The 16366-nt window shown below is 40.3% G+C and overlaps 1 protein-coding gene across 3 annotated transcripts in view; it reads right to left on the bottom strand.

Annotated features, from left to right (window-relative positions):
* Positions 1-16366, bottom strand: part of SUFU (SUFU negative regulator of hedgehog signaling) — a 102908-nt gene that overhangs the window by 73430 nt on the left and 13112 nt on the right. For all 3 annotated transcript variants that reach the window (XM_044437638.1, XM_044437620.1, XM_044437629.1), the window contains exon 3: positions 3650-3786. In XM_044437638.1, the coding sequence (XP_044293573.1) occupies positions 3650-3786 (137 nt within the window). The remainder of the gene's footprint in view (positions 1-3649; positions 3787-16366) is intronic.

Genomic DNA, 16366 nt, shown 5'->3' with positions numbered 1-16366 from the left:
CCTAATTGTCCGAGAGCAGGAAATATTAACAGTTTGTTAAAAACTGGAAGATTTGTATTATGCCCAAATATGTGAAATAAACCATACTTTCCTATTCAGACAAACCAAGAGACCTGCAGTTAATTCTAAACAGCAACTGGAAGGTTTTACATTTCCCCATCTCATAAAGGAGGAAGGAAGCTGTAGGAAGGTACAGAAGCCTTAGTCTTGCAGACTTGTAATGACAAATCATTATAAGACTGAATAAGTGCAAGCCAATTTGCTGCTCAGTTTCCTCCCACCTTCATGTGCATGGTGGAGAACTGTTGAAACTTCCAGCCAAAGTCTGAAACAAACCAGGTTTTCCTGTTCATCCAAATGTGAAAACTCTGGTTTCTTTCACATAATTGGTTGAACTGAAAATCCTACAGTTCATTGCAAACTATACCAGAAATTTTAACATTTCCTCCTCTTGAATGCAAAGGAGAAAGAATTCTTGCATGAACCTGAGGCTCACACATGCATATTCTCATAATAAAAATCATAGGTTGCCATTACAATTCTTTTGGGTAGTAATCAATATGAAGAAAGATGCAAAGCATTGCAAGTGGTGGAATTAAAGCAAGGTCACCTTTCAGGATTAATGCAAGCATGAAGAAACTATGGTGAAAATGTGAATTCCATCTTCTTTGGCTGATTTCTGAATACAATACACAAAAACCATTATACATTATTCAACTGAACAATGTAATTACACAATGACATAAACTCCAAACGATTCTGCACACATTATCCAACAGGTTTGGGGCTGCTTCTACTAGAAAGATGGTTAGCTTATCTGCAACTGTAGTTATCTGAGTACTCATCTGTGCATTCCCATATATGGGCTCTGTTCCTACACAGAATGACATGCAGTACATTTCTTTAGCTGAGGAATTTAGGCAGAAACACCTTTCCCACCATCCCAGTATGCATGTCCTCAACCAGATTCCTATCTATTTCCTCAGTTTCTCTGAGACTATCAAGTGTAGCTTCAAAACCAAAGGAATAATATGGTACCAAAAGGAATATGGTACAGGAATAACAGTAGACAGCAAACTGATTTTGGCTATTCCTCATGCATAATAGGCCCTTAAATGATCTAAGAGTTCTAGTCCTGGGCCAATCATAGACCAGCTTGATAGTCTGAACAATCTAAGATGCTAAATCACTGAGCTGAGATAGGCAATTCTTTGTTCTTCCCTTCCAGCTGTGTAAAATGTAAACAGTCTGGACAACTTACAGAAAAAAATCATCCCAGCTGTGTAAAATGCCAAGGCTTACCTACCATCATGAGAATGAAGAGTTAACTCTATTGGAAAGATGGCTGATAGGAATAAATTAAGAAAGGTATGGGTCTTCCTTGCACACATAAGAATACCAACACAAGCCAAAAGTTAAATAGCAAAGGTCTCCAATCCAATAAAATACTTATCACTCATATCCTCAGTGGTCCTTCTCATGAAGTCACTGCTAAAGGAAGTAAGGTGGGTGTCTAATAGGCAGCTTTGGCTGCTGAGCAGCATATACATCCATTTTTTTAAAGTCATCTAAATGTAGAGGTATTCCTTCATAGGGGATATTTCTTTATACTCCCCTAGGAAAGCCAGCTATGATAGGGTTCTTTTCTGCACATGTAATTCAGATGCACAGATACTCCATGATCAAAAAATCTGGCATTTTAAGTCCAGACGTAAGGTTGGTTCATGGTCTACAAAGTCAGGAAACTAGATGATAAGGCCAATGAATTAACTGACATGTTCTATGATCAGAGTTGATGGTGTGCGACATTACAAATTTGTTCTTCTAATTATAAATTATATGTACACCCACATAGAAGCTGCATGTTGTCCTGGACTTTTACTGCCTTCTCAGCCTTACCGTTCTACAAAAGGAATCTTCCTATGCGTTGACCAATACCAGTTTGATGCTTACATGAGTTGCTGAATGGATTAAACAGTGCAGGATGGATAAACAGTGAGAGGTCAATACAGTAAGGCAAGCAGTAAGGCAATACAGGGTTAGGGTGGGACATGTTTGTGGACCAAAGCAAAATGTGGGTACACTGAGGATAAGTAAGCAAATGCAGGGTGTAACATTGTACACCAATGATGATGGAACATGCCAATCTTAATTTCCCAATTTTAAGGAATTTGAATCAATATGTCTTAATCCAGCAGGATTTTTTAAATAATTGAATTTCCATGGGTTTTTAAAATGAAATGTAGAATTTCAGTACTGGCAATCCTATTAACTTCCAAAATGTATCTGAATCTGCCTTACTGAAAATTGAAACGATAAATGAGATTATAAATGCTTAATGGTAATTATAATTTTATTTCAAGAATCAGAATTCTAAAATTTTTGGGAAGAAATTCTACATGGTTGAATTTTATGTAGAGGTTTGTCCTCTGCAGGCCACATTTAGAAGGCAATGGGATTGGCAAAGGATGGGGTGAAGTAAGTGAGCTAATCCCCGCTTCCTTTCCTCATGTACAGAGCTTAGATACAGTGAGAATAACTGAACAGGGATAATTTCTCACAACCATTTTAACAAGCACACACAGAGTATGAATGCATATTCAGTATTTTGTGAGAGACACATATTCAGCATATCCTTAGTGTGTGAAATGATCTATGCATGTCCTTTGGCCATACAGAAGGTAAGAAGAAGGATCTGAGTTCTTGCACGGCATATTTCATGTTTTACTGGAGAGAGATTACTCATATTTACTCTTCCCTGAGTTTCTCTTCCCTCTTTACTAAATGTATTTGGTTTTGGAATTGTAAACCTGCAGGTAGAGTATTTTCTTTTTAACTTCATCATTGTATAGCACCCAGTTCAACACATTAAGAAAGTACAAGTGGCTTTTGCTTGAAATTCGGATGTCAAATCTGTTGAGTCAAGATGGTGAGTAGTTGTAGCAGTTTCTGGCTTTGCCCAGAAAAGGAAACCTTACACATTATGATCAATGCTTTTCAAGTGAAAATTAAAAAGAGAATATTCCATTCTCTTGAGTTTTTAATATTAACAATAAAAAACTTGCAAGTTTTCTATTTACCAATCCAATCCAGAGATATTCACATCATTCTGAAACCCGACAGAAAGCTTGTTTTTCTTAAGGCACTGCCATCACTTAAAACACATGAAAAAGTGGGCTGGCAATCAATATGAGAATATGAGAAATAATAAAATCTTCAACCAAGAAGTGTTATCTGTTTGCTGATCTTGATGTCCCTTGATTGTACCCTGTACAAAATATTGATGAAGATAATTGACTGCAGAGCACAGAGGTTTGTATGGAACAAAATAACCAAGAAGGCTCATAGTTGCAAATTATACTGAACAACTAACCAGCCCGAAATCACTAAACAAGAATCATTATCTGGCATGGGAATCTATGCATAAATTTAGTTTTTTAATACAGTCATAAAACAGTTTCAAGATGCCTCACCATATTTACTATTTTTCCTGATCGGTCATTCAAAGATTAATTACTAGAGTACTATCTACTGTATAAGAAACATAGAAAATAAAAGCTGGACATCTCAAGCAAGGCATGTAGGAAAAACAAATAAAACACACGAAAACCACAAACCTTTAATTCAAAGCAAACCAATTAAATATTACCTGATTGGAAGACGTATCGGGCTAAGCCCTGCATTAACTCTGCTGGCCATGTGGGTGGTGCCGATTCCCCTGTTTCACGTTTAAGTCTAAATGTCAGCTCAAATCCAAAACCACTTGGCCCAGCTGGTCCAGTAAACCTGAAACAAGTCAATCACAAAAGTTTTACAATAAAGCATCAGAAACAGATATAGTTAAAATTCCACTGTGCCATTTATTGGAAACCCAAATACTGGTCTTCTCAAATACAAAGGCCTGGAAAAAAACTGAATTTAGGGGATCTCCTTCCCTCAGTACCCTTTTCTTCTTCTTTTTCTGAAATGCTGGAATTATTAAATAATTTTGAATTATGGATATATATACATACACAAACATGCATATATAATATTTCATAGATATAAATGCTTATGACAAGGTATTCATATTTTGCTTCCTGGATTTACTTATTTCTACAATCTATTATTATTTCTACAATCTGATAGAAAGACTTTTACATAAAAATAGAAATGCAACAAATCTAAAAATGCTGAAGCCATTGTAGAAAAAATTGTTTTTTAAATTTTCTTGTAGTTATTTCTTTCATTCCTTATTTATAATTTTTTATTAAAATTTATTTCATTCCTTATTGATCTAATTACTGACAGGCATTTAAGGATGCTTCCTGTCATGCTAAGTGTCCCAACATATGACAAGAATTGTCATAGCATAATATTTGAAGAAAACTCTTAAACATTTTGAGTTTTTGTTCTATAGAATCTGATGTTTCTGGGCTTGTTCTGGTTAAGTGATATAGCACTCAATGGGGTTGTCAGCATAATCTGACAGCCCACTATGGGCTATTTAAACCAGGGTAAGGCAGTGGGGCATGTCCAGCTGCTATTCTGAATATGCAGTTGTTGGGTTGTGCAAACACATGCGCATGGGTTATGTGAAGGTTAAGCACCACTTGCATAATGCAAGGCCTTTTTTAGGTTGTTTAATCCTCAAATAACCTATGTTCACCAGTTTGGACAACACAGCCAAACTGATGTTTGGCTTTTATATATGTTGAGGGTTCATCTTAGGGACATGTCACATATTTTTGTAAGAAGGTTAGCAAGTTCATATTTGGTCTCTTTAAGAACTCTAGGTTGGACAACATCTGGTCCCAGTGATTTACTAACTTTCAGTTTTAGGTGCTTACCTGGAGTATGAAATATAAATATTGACAGCTATATAAGGAGATCAGCTATCAAAAGGGCATGGAAAATCCATTTATGCTATTTCTTGATTTCTAAGAGGTGGAAAATAATTTAGAAATGTGAACAACAATGAGGATTAAATCAGTTCTAATTCAATATGTATCTGTGTAATAACCTCCCTCTCAAAAAGAGCAACTACAAGACATTGTCAAAACATGTTTAAAAGAAGTGTTAGATGTATTGCACTCCTTGCAATTAATAAAATTAGGCAGCCTCTCATTTAAAAAAGCAAAAAAGTAAAAACAAAACAAAACACCATAGTATCTGAAAGGCACAGAACAAACCTATTTGATGAATAAGATACAGTCTGAGAGTAAGAGATGTGACAGCAGTTACCAAAGCAGTAGCCCACTGATTAGACAATTTGTAGTGCTGCCCACAGCAGTTTCTAAAATGTGCCCATGGATCCAAAAAGGCTGGGAACCCCTGGTATCTGCAATATGACACTTGTGTACACACATCCATGGTTTCTTTTGGGTTAAATAACCCATAACAGAAACAAACAAACAAACAAACTTATTTATTTATTTATTTATATTAAAACATTTCTATGCCGCCCCTTGCCGAAGCCTCGGGGCGGCTCACAACATCTAATAAAATACACATAGAAACAGAGCAAGTCAGAAGGGGTCTCCCGGGCCATCTAATCTGACCCCCAGCTCCAGCTGGCTCCGCTCACGACATGCCCACCATGTGCATGTCTAGGCTATCTTTGAACACCCTCACTGATGGGGCCTCAACCACCTCCTGTGGAAGTCCATTCCATACCCTTGGGGTCCTAACTGTCAGGAAGTACCATATTTTTCCCTCTATAAGACGCACTTTCCCCCCCTCAAAAGTAAGGGGAAACGTCTGTGCGTCTTATAGAGCGAATGTGTGTGTGCCCGACGCCTGGGATGCTGCCAGCCGCCTGCACCACGTGGCACCACCTGGCCAGCACACGCTCGGCGCACCCTGCTCCGCCCCCCCCGGCGCAGGTGAGAGCTGTGCCATTCAGGGGAGGCGTGCGGAGGAGGAGGAGCTGCGGCCTTTAACCCGCCGGCCGCATGGAGAGCATGGAGAGACGGACTGCTTTCCCCCACCGCCTGGGAAGACCTGCCACTGCTGCCGTGCCGCCCAGAAGACCATCGCCAGCACACTGCCAGCCGCCTGCACCACCTGGCCGGCACATGCTCGGCGCGCCCTGCTCCGCCCCCCCCTCCGGCGCAGGTGAGAGCTGTGCCGCTCAGGGGGAGAGGTGCGGAGGAGGAGGAGCCATGAGCTTTAACCCACCGGCCGCACGGAGAGACGGACTGCTCACCCCCACCGCCCAGGGACTGCTCACCGCCATCGCCGCGCTGCTCAGAAGACCACTGCTGGCACGCTGCCGGCCCCACGTGGCACCACCTGGCCAGCACGTGCTTGGTGCACCCTGCTCCGCCCCCCTCCTCTGGCACAGGTGAGAGCTGTTAATCACAGGTCGGGGTGTGTTTTCAAATGGCAACCCGTCTTTTAATGAAGCCCATGGGGAAGTGATGGGGAATGTGCCTGTGATTATCAGGAAGCTTTCCATGGATCAGTTATCTGTTAGTTGATCAGACACATTTTTTTTAGGATCAGTGGATATTTGAACAGCATTACCTTCGTGTATGAAGTTTATTCTTCAAAGGCTACTTAGTCCGCTGTGTGTTTGATTTACCGTACAATATCTCATTTTTTATCAGAAGTTTTTTTCTATTATTTACTAGTAGGGCAGCGTGGACATTACTGGCTTTTTTAGATTTGTTATTGAATTGTCTGCAGCAGCTCTTGTATAACTGGTGTAGACTGTAGATTCCTTCAATAATTCCACTACTGACTGAGAAAGTGATGTCAGTGATTGTGAGCAACAGATCTTCATAAATTCTGACTCAAGTGATGATGAGTTCTATGGGTTCAACGAAAACTAGAAGAGTACTCGAACTTTAAAGTCTCTCTTTTGTTAATGACAGTGATGATGGTTCTTAATGCCACTGTTGACTGCTGTTCACTTTACAAGGTTGAAATACGGTATTACTGTATTCTGTTATAGTTTATTAAATAGTTTAGTAAACCATTTGATACAGAATATTTTTTTCTTGTTTTCCTCCTCTAAAAACTAGGTGCGTCTTATGGTCAGGTGTGTCTTATAGACCGAAAAATACGGTACTTCCTGGCATCTAAATTGAACCTTGGTTCCCTGAGCTTTGCTCCGTTGGACCACGTTCTGCTTTCCTCTGCAGGGGAGAACAGGTCTCTACCCACCTCCATGTGACATCCCCTCACATACCTGTATGTCACCAACAGATCCCCTCTGAGTCTCCTCTTCTCCAGGCTAAAGAGACCCAGTTCCCTCAGTCTTGCCCCATACAGCATCCCCTGCAAACAGGACACCAACCTTGTGGCTCTATGCTGCACTGACTCTACCCTGGCTATATCCTTCCTGTAATGAGTGGCCCAAAACTGAACACAATAATGCATGATGCAGCATGTCATGTCATATAATTCAAACCCATTCAATTAACGCAATCCTAAAACCACAAGAGAAGCTGTGTAGATTATCCTACCATTATGTGATGGTACAACGTATCAGCAGCCCAGTTCCTATGATATAGGTATGGGATTGGCATGATCAAAATAACCAAAATGGAAGATGTTCATTGAGGGAATTTAAAACATGAATAAAACATTGCTCCTCAAACATTGCTCCTCATTTTTATCTAAATTAAATATGTGTGGTCATCATTCCTAATAAATAAGAAACTCCTAGCTAAATAGACTCTCATTGACCCACTGTGCATGCCACAGTAGCAAATCATGGATTAATTCACCTATAATTCACACAGGCACACACCACTTGCAAGCTACTTCCAGCTTCTGTAACAAGCTTACATGCAAACTGAGACTGATGGGCCCCCACATAACTCAGTAGTTATCCCAGGAATTGTTGGTGGGTTAACCACTGATTTTTTTTAGCCTGTAAAGAACCCATCAATCTGGGTTCACACATCACACTTGCAAACTCTGACTGAGCTGATCTAAAGTTGTTTATAGAAATTGAAGCAGCCTGGTACCATTACATGCCAACTGGCCCAACAGCTTTTCCTTCAGACCATAGTTCCCTAACTCCATCCTAAACTATTCCTCATAAACAGCAACAGATGCTGTGTGCCAGCTTCCCTCCCTCTGCCTCCAGCTGTTCCTGCTTTTAATTTTAGTGATACATTTATGAGCAAACCAAGTTATACATAATAAATTTTATGTTCCTAACATAGTAAAGTGACTTTAAATCTATAAACACCACTTAAAAGTATTGTATTTTCTTCAATTTTCCTCAAAGAATCTTTTTTTTTACTGCAAAGTCCCCAGAATGCCCCCATGGTGTCAGCTGTTCTAAACATTCTACATGTCTACTCAAAAGTAAAACACATTAAAACCAATGGCCCTTACTTCCAAGTAAATGTGTATAGGACCCCAGCCTGTTTTTTCTGTACAAGGAAGCAGACTTGGGAAAATCTCTATAGAGATGTTTCACTACACTCACCATGACATTTCTGGTCTGAATCTGAATGGTCTGAAGGAAAAAGCCACCATACCCTGCCTTCCCCAGCTTATGAAAAAGCATTCTATTTACTTACTAAAACTAAAATCAACTTAGGTGCAGGAAACAGATGGACTGAGGCCAGGATCTCCTATCCCATTGATGTTTACAGAACAGATCTGCTTTACATTCTAGGTTTTGGCAACTACCATGATATTCATAAAAATGCAGATATAGCAAGGAAAGCAGTTGGAAGGTATGACTTCCTCACTGTAAGCAGTGCAGGAGGCAGGGCTCAGAACACTTGCAACAGCCCAATTCAATTCACATGCTTTCTAGGCAGTAAGCCTTATTGGACACGGCTTTACTTTCAAGTAAGCATACATAAAATTCCATTTTTAGTGCATGCCTGTAAATGGAGTGGAAAAAACTAGGGTTCATTTGTTTATTTTTAGTATTAGTGATAAGAACTAAACTACAACTCAGTAGCTAATTTGGTATTAATCCAGAATAAATGGTACAATCATTTGTGTGTCTTTTACGGACTGTACCACTGCTTTCACGATTTTTCCAATCTTCATACGGTATCAAGGGACCACCTCAGAAAGCTGCATCTTAGAAGTCTTGTCATTGAAGCAAATGCCAAGTCTTTCCATTTCAATAATTACTAGAAGAATCTTGTCAACAAACTACCTATGTATTTTCCAGTCTGAGCAAACATTTAGGCAACACATCTTCTGACTTGGAATCCATTAGGGTTATCAAACTCTGTGTGATTAAAACTAAAGCTTCTATATCCTGAAAAGCTTCCTAGCACTTCAAAGCCATTCATAATTATTCATGTCCAGTTCCTTGAAACCCTTCCAAACCAAGCCAAAACCAGGAATTCTTTCTGACCTGATTTGCACAATCACAGCAGGTTAACTCCGCCATGTACGTTTACTGCTTGTTGGTCAGATTTGCCTAATTCATGGGTCCTCAAACTACGGCCCGTGGGCCACATACAGCCCGCCATGCCCATTTATCCGGCTCACATCGGAGGTTTTGGACTCCCTGTGCGTGTTCCTGTCACCACCTGCCTGACCGCATGTGTGTGAGGCAACAGCTTATTTGCTTGCTTGGAGATCATTTTGGACTCGCCCAGATAAAACGGTCTCCAAGCAAGCAAGCCAGCCGCCGCCTCAACATGCACACACACTTACTGCCGCCTCACTGGCCTGCGCCCATGGGCACCCCCACCTCACCAGCCTGCACCCCCTGCCGCCTTTCAACTGGCCCCCTATTGAAAAAGTTTGAGGACCCCAGCCTAATTACTGTCATTGGCATGGCTTGCTGTAGTGCTGAAACCTGGACTTAAGTTGCAGCAATTCTTAAAGAATCCGTGGGCTGTTGCTGGATTATCTGAAGGCTGCTTCCACCCCACAACTCACAAAATGTTGATATGGCAAGCAATTCCAGCAGAAGTAGTTTTGTAGATCAATCTAGCACCTGAGATGAGGAAAGTAAATTGTGCCTTCCTTCCTTCCTTCCTTCCTTCCTTCCTTCCTTGCAATCATGTGAACCAACCTCTGTCTTGTACTTTAGCCAACCATGTGTGAAAACTCATTGAAATTGAGTGGCATTACCTTCTTTCTTGTAATATGGAGTCCTTGGTACACCCTCCCAGTTCACCTAGTTCCTCATTTACTGGCCCCCTAGGAACATACTGAATTTATTATCACTCAAAGTAATTTTGGAAATTTTCTTTTGGCGAACACAACCACTTTTTATCTAATTTATATTACATTCATTGATATTCTGATTTTATTAACCACTCATGATGATATCTGGAAGGAAAAGTAGGATATGCATGTTTGAAAATAAAGATTCAAGAGAACAGTACAACTGTCACTATGAGAACATGGATAGGAGACACATTTTTTTCCAATTTGTTTTTGTTTTGTGCATAATTACATTCTTTTAAAGATAGGATATGGTCTGCCCTGGGAAAAAATGCTGCACTGATTCTTATTTCAAACTGGTTTCTGATATTTCCTAATAAAGACTGAATACAAAGATGCTAGAAAATGCATTAGATTTAAAGATAATGAAGATATCAAAATGGAAGCAATTGTATTTGACAGCAAGCAATTTATGCATGCAATTATGCTGGTGGTAATTTAGAGACAATATATTCATAGGAAAGTATGACTTAAGACCTTTATTACTGCTTAGGGGTACAATTCTGTATTTATCTATTTATTTGAATATGAACTGCCTAGGGATCTCAGTCGGCTGAAAGACCTGAAAATAAGCTATTCAGTAGAAACCATAAACCATGTGTGGCAAATATTAATGTTTATTCTCTTTTGAGTACAGTATTAAAGATTCACATTTTGTATTTAAGTGCAGGTTGTAGGAAGCAGGTATTAAAATGGAATACCATGTATCTCCTGCAACAATAAATCTAAATTACTGCTGAAGTATGTACTATAAAAAGATGACATTTTAACATGGGAAAAATATTCATATCTCGTCAAGTTCCAGAATTCTGCATATATTTGCATACTGATACATGCACTCGGGAACACTATACAAAACTAATTGTACAGATTTAATTGTTTTCCCCAAATATAGCAAACATGTTAGCTTTTTAACTATTTTAACTCTTAAACATTCAACATATTCTCCCCCAAATACATATACACAAAGTCAAACTACATTCTGTTAGTTATATAGCATATAACTTTCTCTTGCACTCTGGTTGTAAGTATGCATCGCAATGCAGCCACTTCTGTTGGCAGTAGGGGAGCAGTGCAGCCCTCTGCTGGGTTTGGGAGCAAGCAATGATGTTTTCCAAGCCCCAGAAGTTATCTAATCCTGTTTACAGACAGAACTGTTGCTCTTTAGCTTCTTAAGGGGGGGGGGGACCCAATCTCCCTAGATTTCAGGTGTAAAAAATCTATTCTATTCCTACAGGAGCAACTGGGGTATTCCTCCTCACTTGACTCTCACAATACAAATAATGTTATGGAATTCGCAAGCTAGCATTTTCATAGCAAACCTGTAGGTTTCTGAGCTTTCCAGTTCAGAATCAAAGCTCTTTAAGCAAAGCATATACATTCTCACTTTAGTAGGTAATTTCCTTCACATTCCAGAGCAAGACGTCTGGAAGTTTAAAAGAAAGGACAAAATGATTCCTTAATGGACTGGGAGAATGGTGTACTGCACATACACACAATGGCACTCCTTGCTTAAAAAGTAAATATATTTTCTATACATGATCACCTGAAAAAAGTGTTTATGACTGTTAACTCTATTGCCATTACAGTGAATAAGAGCATTTCAGGCCAGTTCTCAGTTAATCTGAACTTTGTTTTCAGAGACTAATACACTGCCAACATACATACTGTTAATGGCTTTGAACCCCCACTTGGATGTACACCTTAATGTGGTGAGGGGGTTTGAGAGTGTAAGAGAAATTGAAAACAATGCCACCCAGAGGCCAGGCTCTCCACTAGGCAGGCTGCCCAGCAGGAACATCCAAGCCCGAATTGTCAAAACCAAGACACCAGACTAAGATGGATCCACTGTCTGAACAAGTAAAGGTCACACTGGCAAAAGAGAATGGCTATCACAAATGAATACGGGGTGGAGAAACTTCTGAAGGACACCTATTGGGCAGCAGTAGTACCTGAAGGCAACAATGACATTGGACAATGGCAGGGAAGCTCAGACTAACAGTTAGTACAAAGCAAAAGGCGGCAATGGTAAACCATCTGTGAATTATCTGGAAAACCTTAAGTTGAAGCAAACCAAAATGAAACAAGAGACAGTGCCAGAAGATGAGGCTTGCAGGTATGAAGGCACTCAATCTGCTACTGAGAAACAGCAAACAAAAAATAAAAATAGCACTGTCACTAATGATGCAGCTTATTGAACCACAAAGGAAGGCTGGTACCTGACATGCACAGAGATGAAACAAAAGTCTGATGCTGCATAACATATTCAACTGGAACCTGAGAAGTACGAATCAAGGCAAACTGGAAACCTTACAGCAAGAAATGGAATGGCTTAACACTGCAGTACTTAGCGTGATTAAACTAAAGTGGACTGAAATGGGGCATTTCAGTGAAACAAACTCAGAAGATATGAACTGGCTCTAATATTGAGGCAAGACATAGCACAGGCAGTAAAGGACTATAATACAAAGTCCAACCAAATCATATTTATTAGAATTTTTGAAAAATCTATCAATATAACCTTCATTTAAGCCTATAGTATATCACAGAAGTGAGTACACCCCTCACATTTTGTAAATATATCTTTTCATGAGACAACCCTGAAGAAATGACACTGCTACAATGTAAAGTAGTGAGTATACAGCTTGTATAACAGTGTAAATTTGCTGTCCCCTCAAAATAACTCAACACACAGCCATTAATGTCTAAACCGCTGGCAACAAAAGCGAGTACACCCCTAAGTGAAACTGTCCAAATTGGGCCCAAAGTATCAATATTTTGTGTGGCCACCATTATTTTCCAGCACTGCCTTAACCCTCTTGGGCATGTAGTTCACCAGAGCTTCACAGGTTGCCACTGGAGTCCTCTTCCACTCCTCCATGACAACATCACAGAGCTGGTGGATGTTAGAGACCTTGTGCTCCTCCACCTTCCGTTCCAGGATGCATCACAGATGGTCAATAGGGTTTAGGCCTGGAGACATGCTTGGCCAGTCCATCACCTTTACCCTCAGCTTCTTTAGCAAGGCAGTGGTCGTCTTGGAGGTGTGTTTGGGGTCGTTATCATGTTAGAATACTGCCCTGCGGCCCAGTTTCCGAAGGGAGGGGATCATGCTCTGCTTCAGTATGTCACAGTACATGTTGGCATTCATGGCCTCAATGAACTGTAGCTCCCCAGTGCCGGCAGCAATCATGCAGCCCCAGACCATGACACTCCCACCACCATGCTTGACTGAAGGCAAGACACACTTGCCTTTGTACTCCTCACCTGGTTGTCACCACACATGCTTGACACCATCTGAACCAAATAAGTTTATCTTGGTCTCATTAGACCACAGGACATGGTTCCAGTAATCCATGTCCTTAGTCTGCTTGTCTTCAGCAAACTGTTTGTGGGCTTTCTTGTGCATCATCTTTAGAAGAGGCTTCCTTCTGGGACAACAGCCCTGCAGACCAATTTGATGCAGTGTGCGGTGTATGGTCTGAGCACTGACAGGCTGACCCACCACCCCTTCAACCTCTGCAGCAATGCTGGCAGCACTCATACGTCTATTTCCCAAAGCCAACCTCTGGATATGACGCTGAGCATGTGCACTCAACTTCTTTGGTAGACCATGGCAAGGCCTGTTCCGAGTGGAACCTGTCCTGTTAAACCACTGTATGGTCTTGGCCACCGTGCTACAGCTCAGTTTCAGGGTCTTGGCAATCTTCTTATAGCCAAGGCCATCTTTATGTAGAGCAACAATTCTTTTTTTCAGATCCTCAGAGTTCTTTGCCATGAGGTGCCATGTTGAACTTTTAGTGACCAGTATGAGAGAGTGAGAGTGATAACACCAAATTTAACACACCTGCTCCCCATTCACACCTGAGACCTTGGAACACTAATGAGTCACATGACACTGGGGAGAGGAAATGGCCAATAATGCCCAATTTGGACAGTTTCACTTAAGGGTGTACTACCTTTTGTTGCCAGCAGTTTAGACATTGATGGCTGTGTGCTGAGTTATTTTGAGGGGACAGCAAATTTACACTGTTAAACAGGCTGTATACTCACTACTTTACATTGTAGCAGTGTCATTTCTTCAGGGCTGTCACATGAAAAGATATAGTATATTTACAAAATGTGAGGGGTGTACTTACTTCTGTGATATACTGTATGTTCCAGCAACAGAAGTCACATAAGGAGAAACTGAAAACTTTTATGCAGGCTTTCATGAAGAATTGATAACACACCAAAACAAGACATTCTGATAGTCATGAATGATGAGAACACAAAAGTAGGAATCTAATGTGGGAGAATTTAGCCTAGGGATCAGTGGCAAAGAGAACAACTCATAGAAATCTGTGAAGCAAACAATCTGTTTATTGCTAATACATACTTCAGGCAACTGATCTAATGACTGTAAATGTGGGTATCGCTAATGACCAATGTAGAAATCAAACAGAATATATAGTCGGAAAAAAGAGATGGAGAGGCTGTATTAAGCCTTAAGTTTACAAAAGCTGAGCAGGGCTGTCGGCAATAGGTCATTTTGGAGAGTCACCCTAACTTGGAGATGACTTGATGGCATACAACAACAAAAAAAGCTATAGGGCCTTTTCCAACAATAACATACAAAGGTACTTTCCATGTTTGGAGCAGTATCATCTTCATCCCCAAAATTAAAAAATGTGGATCATCCAACTTGATGGCTGTTTGTGAGAAGGCGGTGTCTACATATTAATCCATAGAAAGGAGGGCTGAGTCATAATTGCTTTAACATGCTAATAGGAAAGTGTCGATATTTAAAGATCCAAAGAACATTTCAGGAATATTCAGAAACACTTCTAACAAAAACACTTCCCTTCTACAGTATTGACAACTAGCAACAATATGCTTCTGGTATATGGGACCTGAGAATGAAGCTATACTCGTCATATGCCAAATTGCATGAAATCAATGACTTTGTACAATTTTTGGTCCCTTAAGTGCAAAGCAGAGCATACATGGTGTTAGAGGATTCTTTCCTCCTCATTGTTATGTTTATTTTGATTCAAAGTAGCATGCTTCACACTGTCCTGAGGGGAAAAAGGCCTCTCTGCTCCCTTTTTAGCTTATAATCACCCTTTCAACAAAATGCATGGTTGGGGGTGGGGGGGGGCAGCTAAACCGTACCTTGGTGGTACAGCACATTCAGAAGGCCCCAGGTTCAATCTAGGTAGGGCTAAACAATAATCCTACCTGAAACTTTGGAGAGGTGATGCCAGTCAGTGTCCAAAATACTGGGCTAGATGCACCAATGGTCTGATTCAGTATAGGGCAGCTTTCTATGTATCTCCCTTCCCCACAGATCATGAGTGGGATTTTTTTTAGTGCCCAGAACATGATTGCATTCTGGCTCAGCCTCCTTTAAAACGCCTAAGGAGAAATTGCTCTTGTCTTTCTCTGCTTTGCTTGCTCCATGTCAATGGACTCCCTATATAAGGGGAACTCCTAACATTATCTCTGAAATGTGATTGGTTATAACAGCAGGGATCCCTCTCCCCATTTCCTTTCCAAGCTTCCAGCAGGTAGGGTTTGGGAAGGGGCTTCACCCAACATTCTGCACACTGGATGGACTAGCCTGGTGGGCCAAATTGGTCCATGGGACAGAGGTTGTCAATCCTTACCTTAAAAACAGTTATCCTTACAGAAAAACAGTTTGCAGAGGATAATTTTGAGGTGGAAAGGGAACAGACAGAATTAAGCACAGGGTTACCATATTGCTTGTTTGGACAGATTTTAATTTGACTCTAACAATGCTGTCAAATATTCATTTGCAGTTACCTGGTCCAGTTTACCAGCTTTCATTATGAAAAACAAGTCCTTAGTGGCCTTGTAGAACTAGAAATGCATTTAAATGTGTTTTCACATTTTTCTTCCACTGTTCTCCAAGAAACGACCCAGCTCCTGGTATTCAGTTATTTAGCCAATGAGTAAAATAATTGGAAACAGTGCTAGCTGCATAGACAAAAAACAGAGTAATATACCCACTGACTGATTCATTTTGAATGACTTTTTTTTTGGTCTTCCTTGGTAAAGAAATTGTTGCCCAAAGAAAATCTTTGAGAAATCTAAGATTTTGTTGTAGTTGTAATTGGGTGTTAGTGTATTTCCTCCCACCCCTCCATTGAAAATTGTAGAATCAAAGACATGAGTTCATGATCTTTCTAACTCAAGAAAAACTCCGAAGTCTGTCTGT

The sequence above is a fragment of the Varanus komodoensis genome, unplaced genomic scaffold (assembly GCF_004798865.1).
Source record: "Varanus komodoensis strain SLA01 unplaced genomic scaffold, ASM479886v1 scaffold1, whole genome shotgun sequence".
In the NCBI taxonomy this organism is placed as follows: domain Eukaryota; kingdom Metazoa; phylum Chordata; class Lepidosauria; order Squamata; family Varanidae; genus Varanus; species Varanus komodoensis.
The sequence above is the reverse complement of the archived record's forward strand: the minus strand, read 5'-3'. Positions and strand labels throughout refer to the sequence as shown.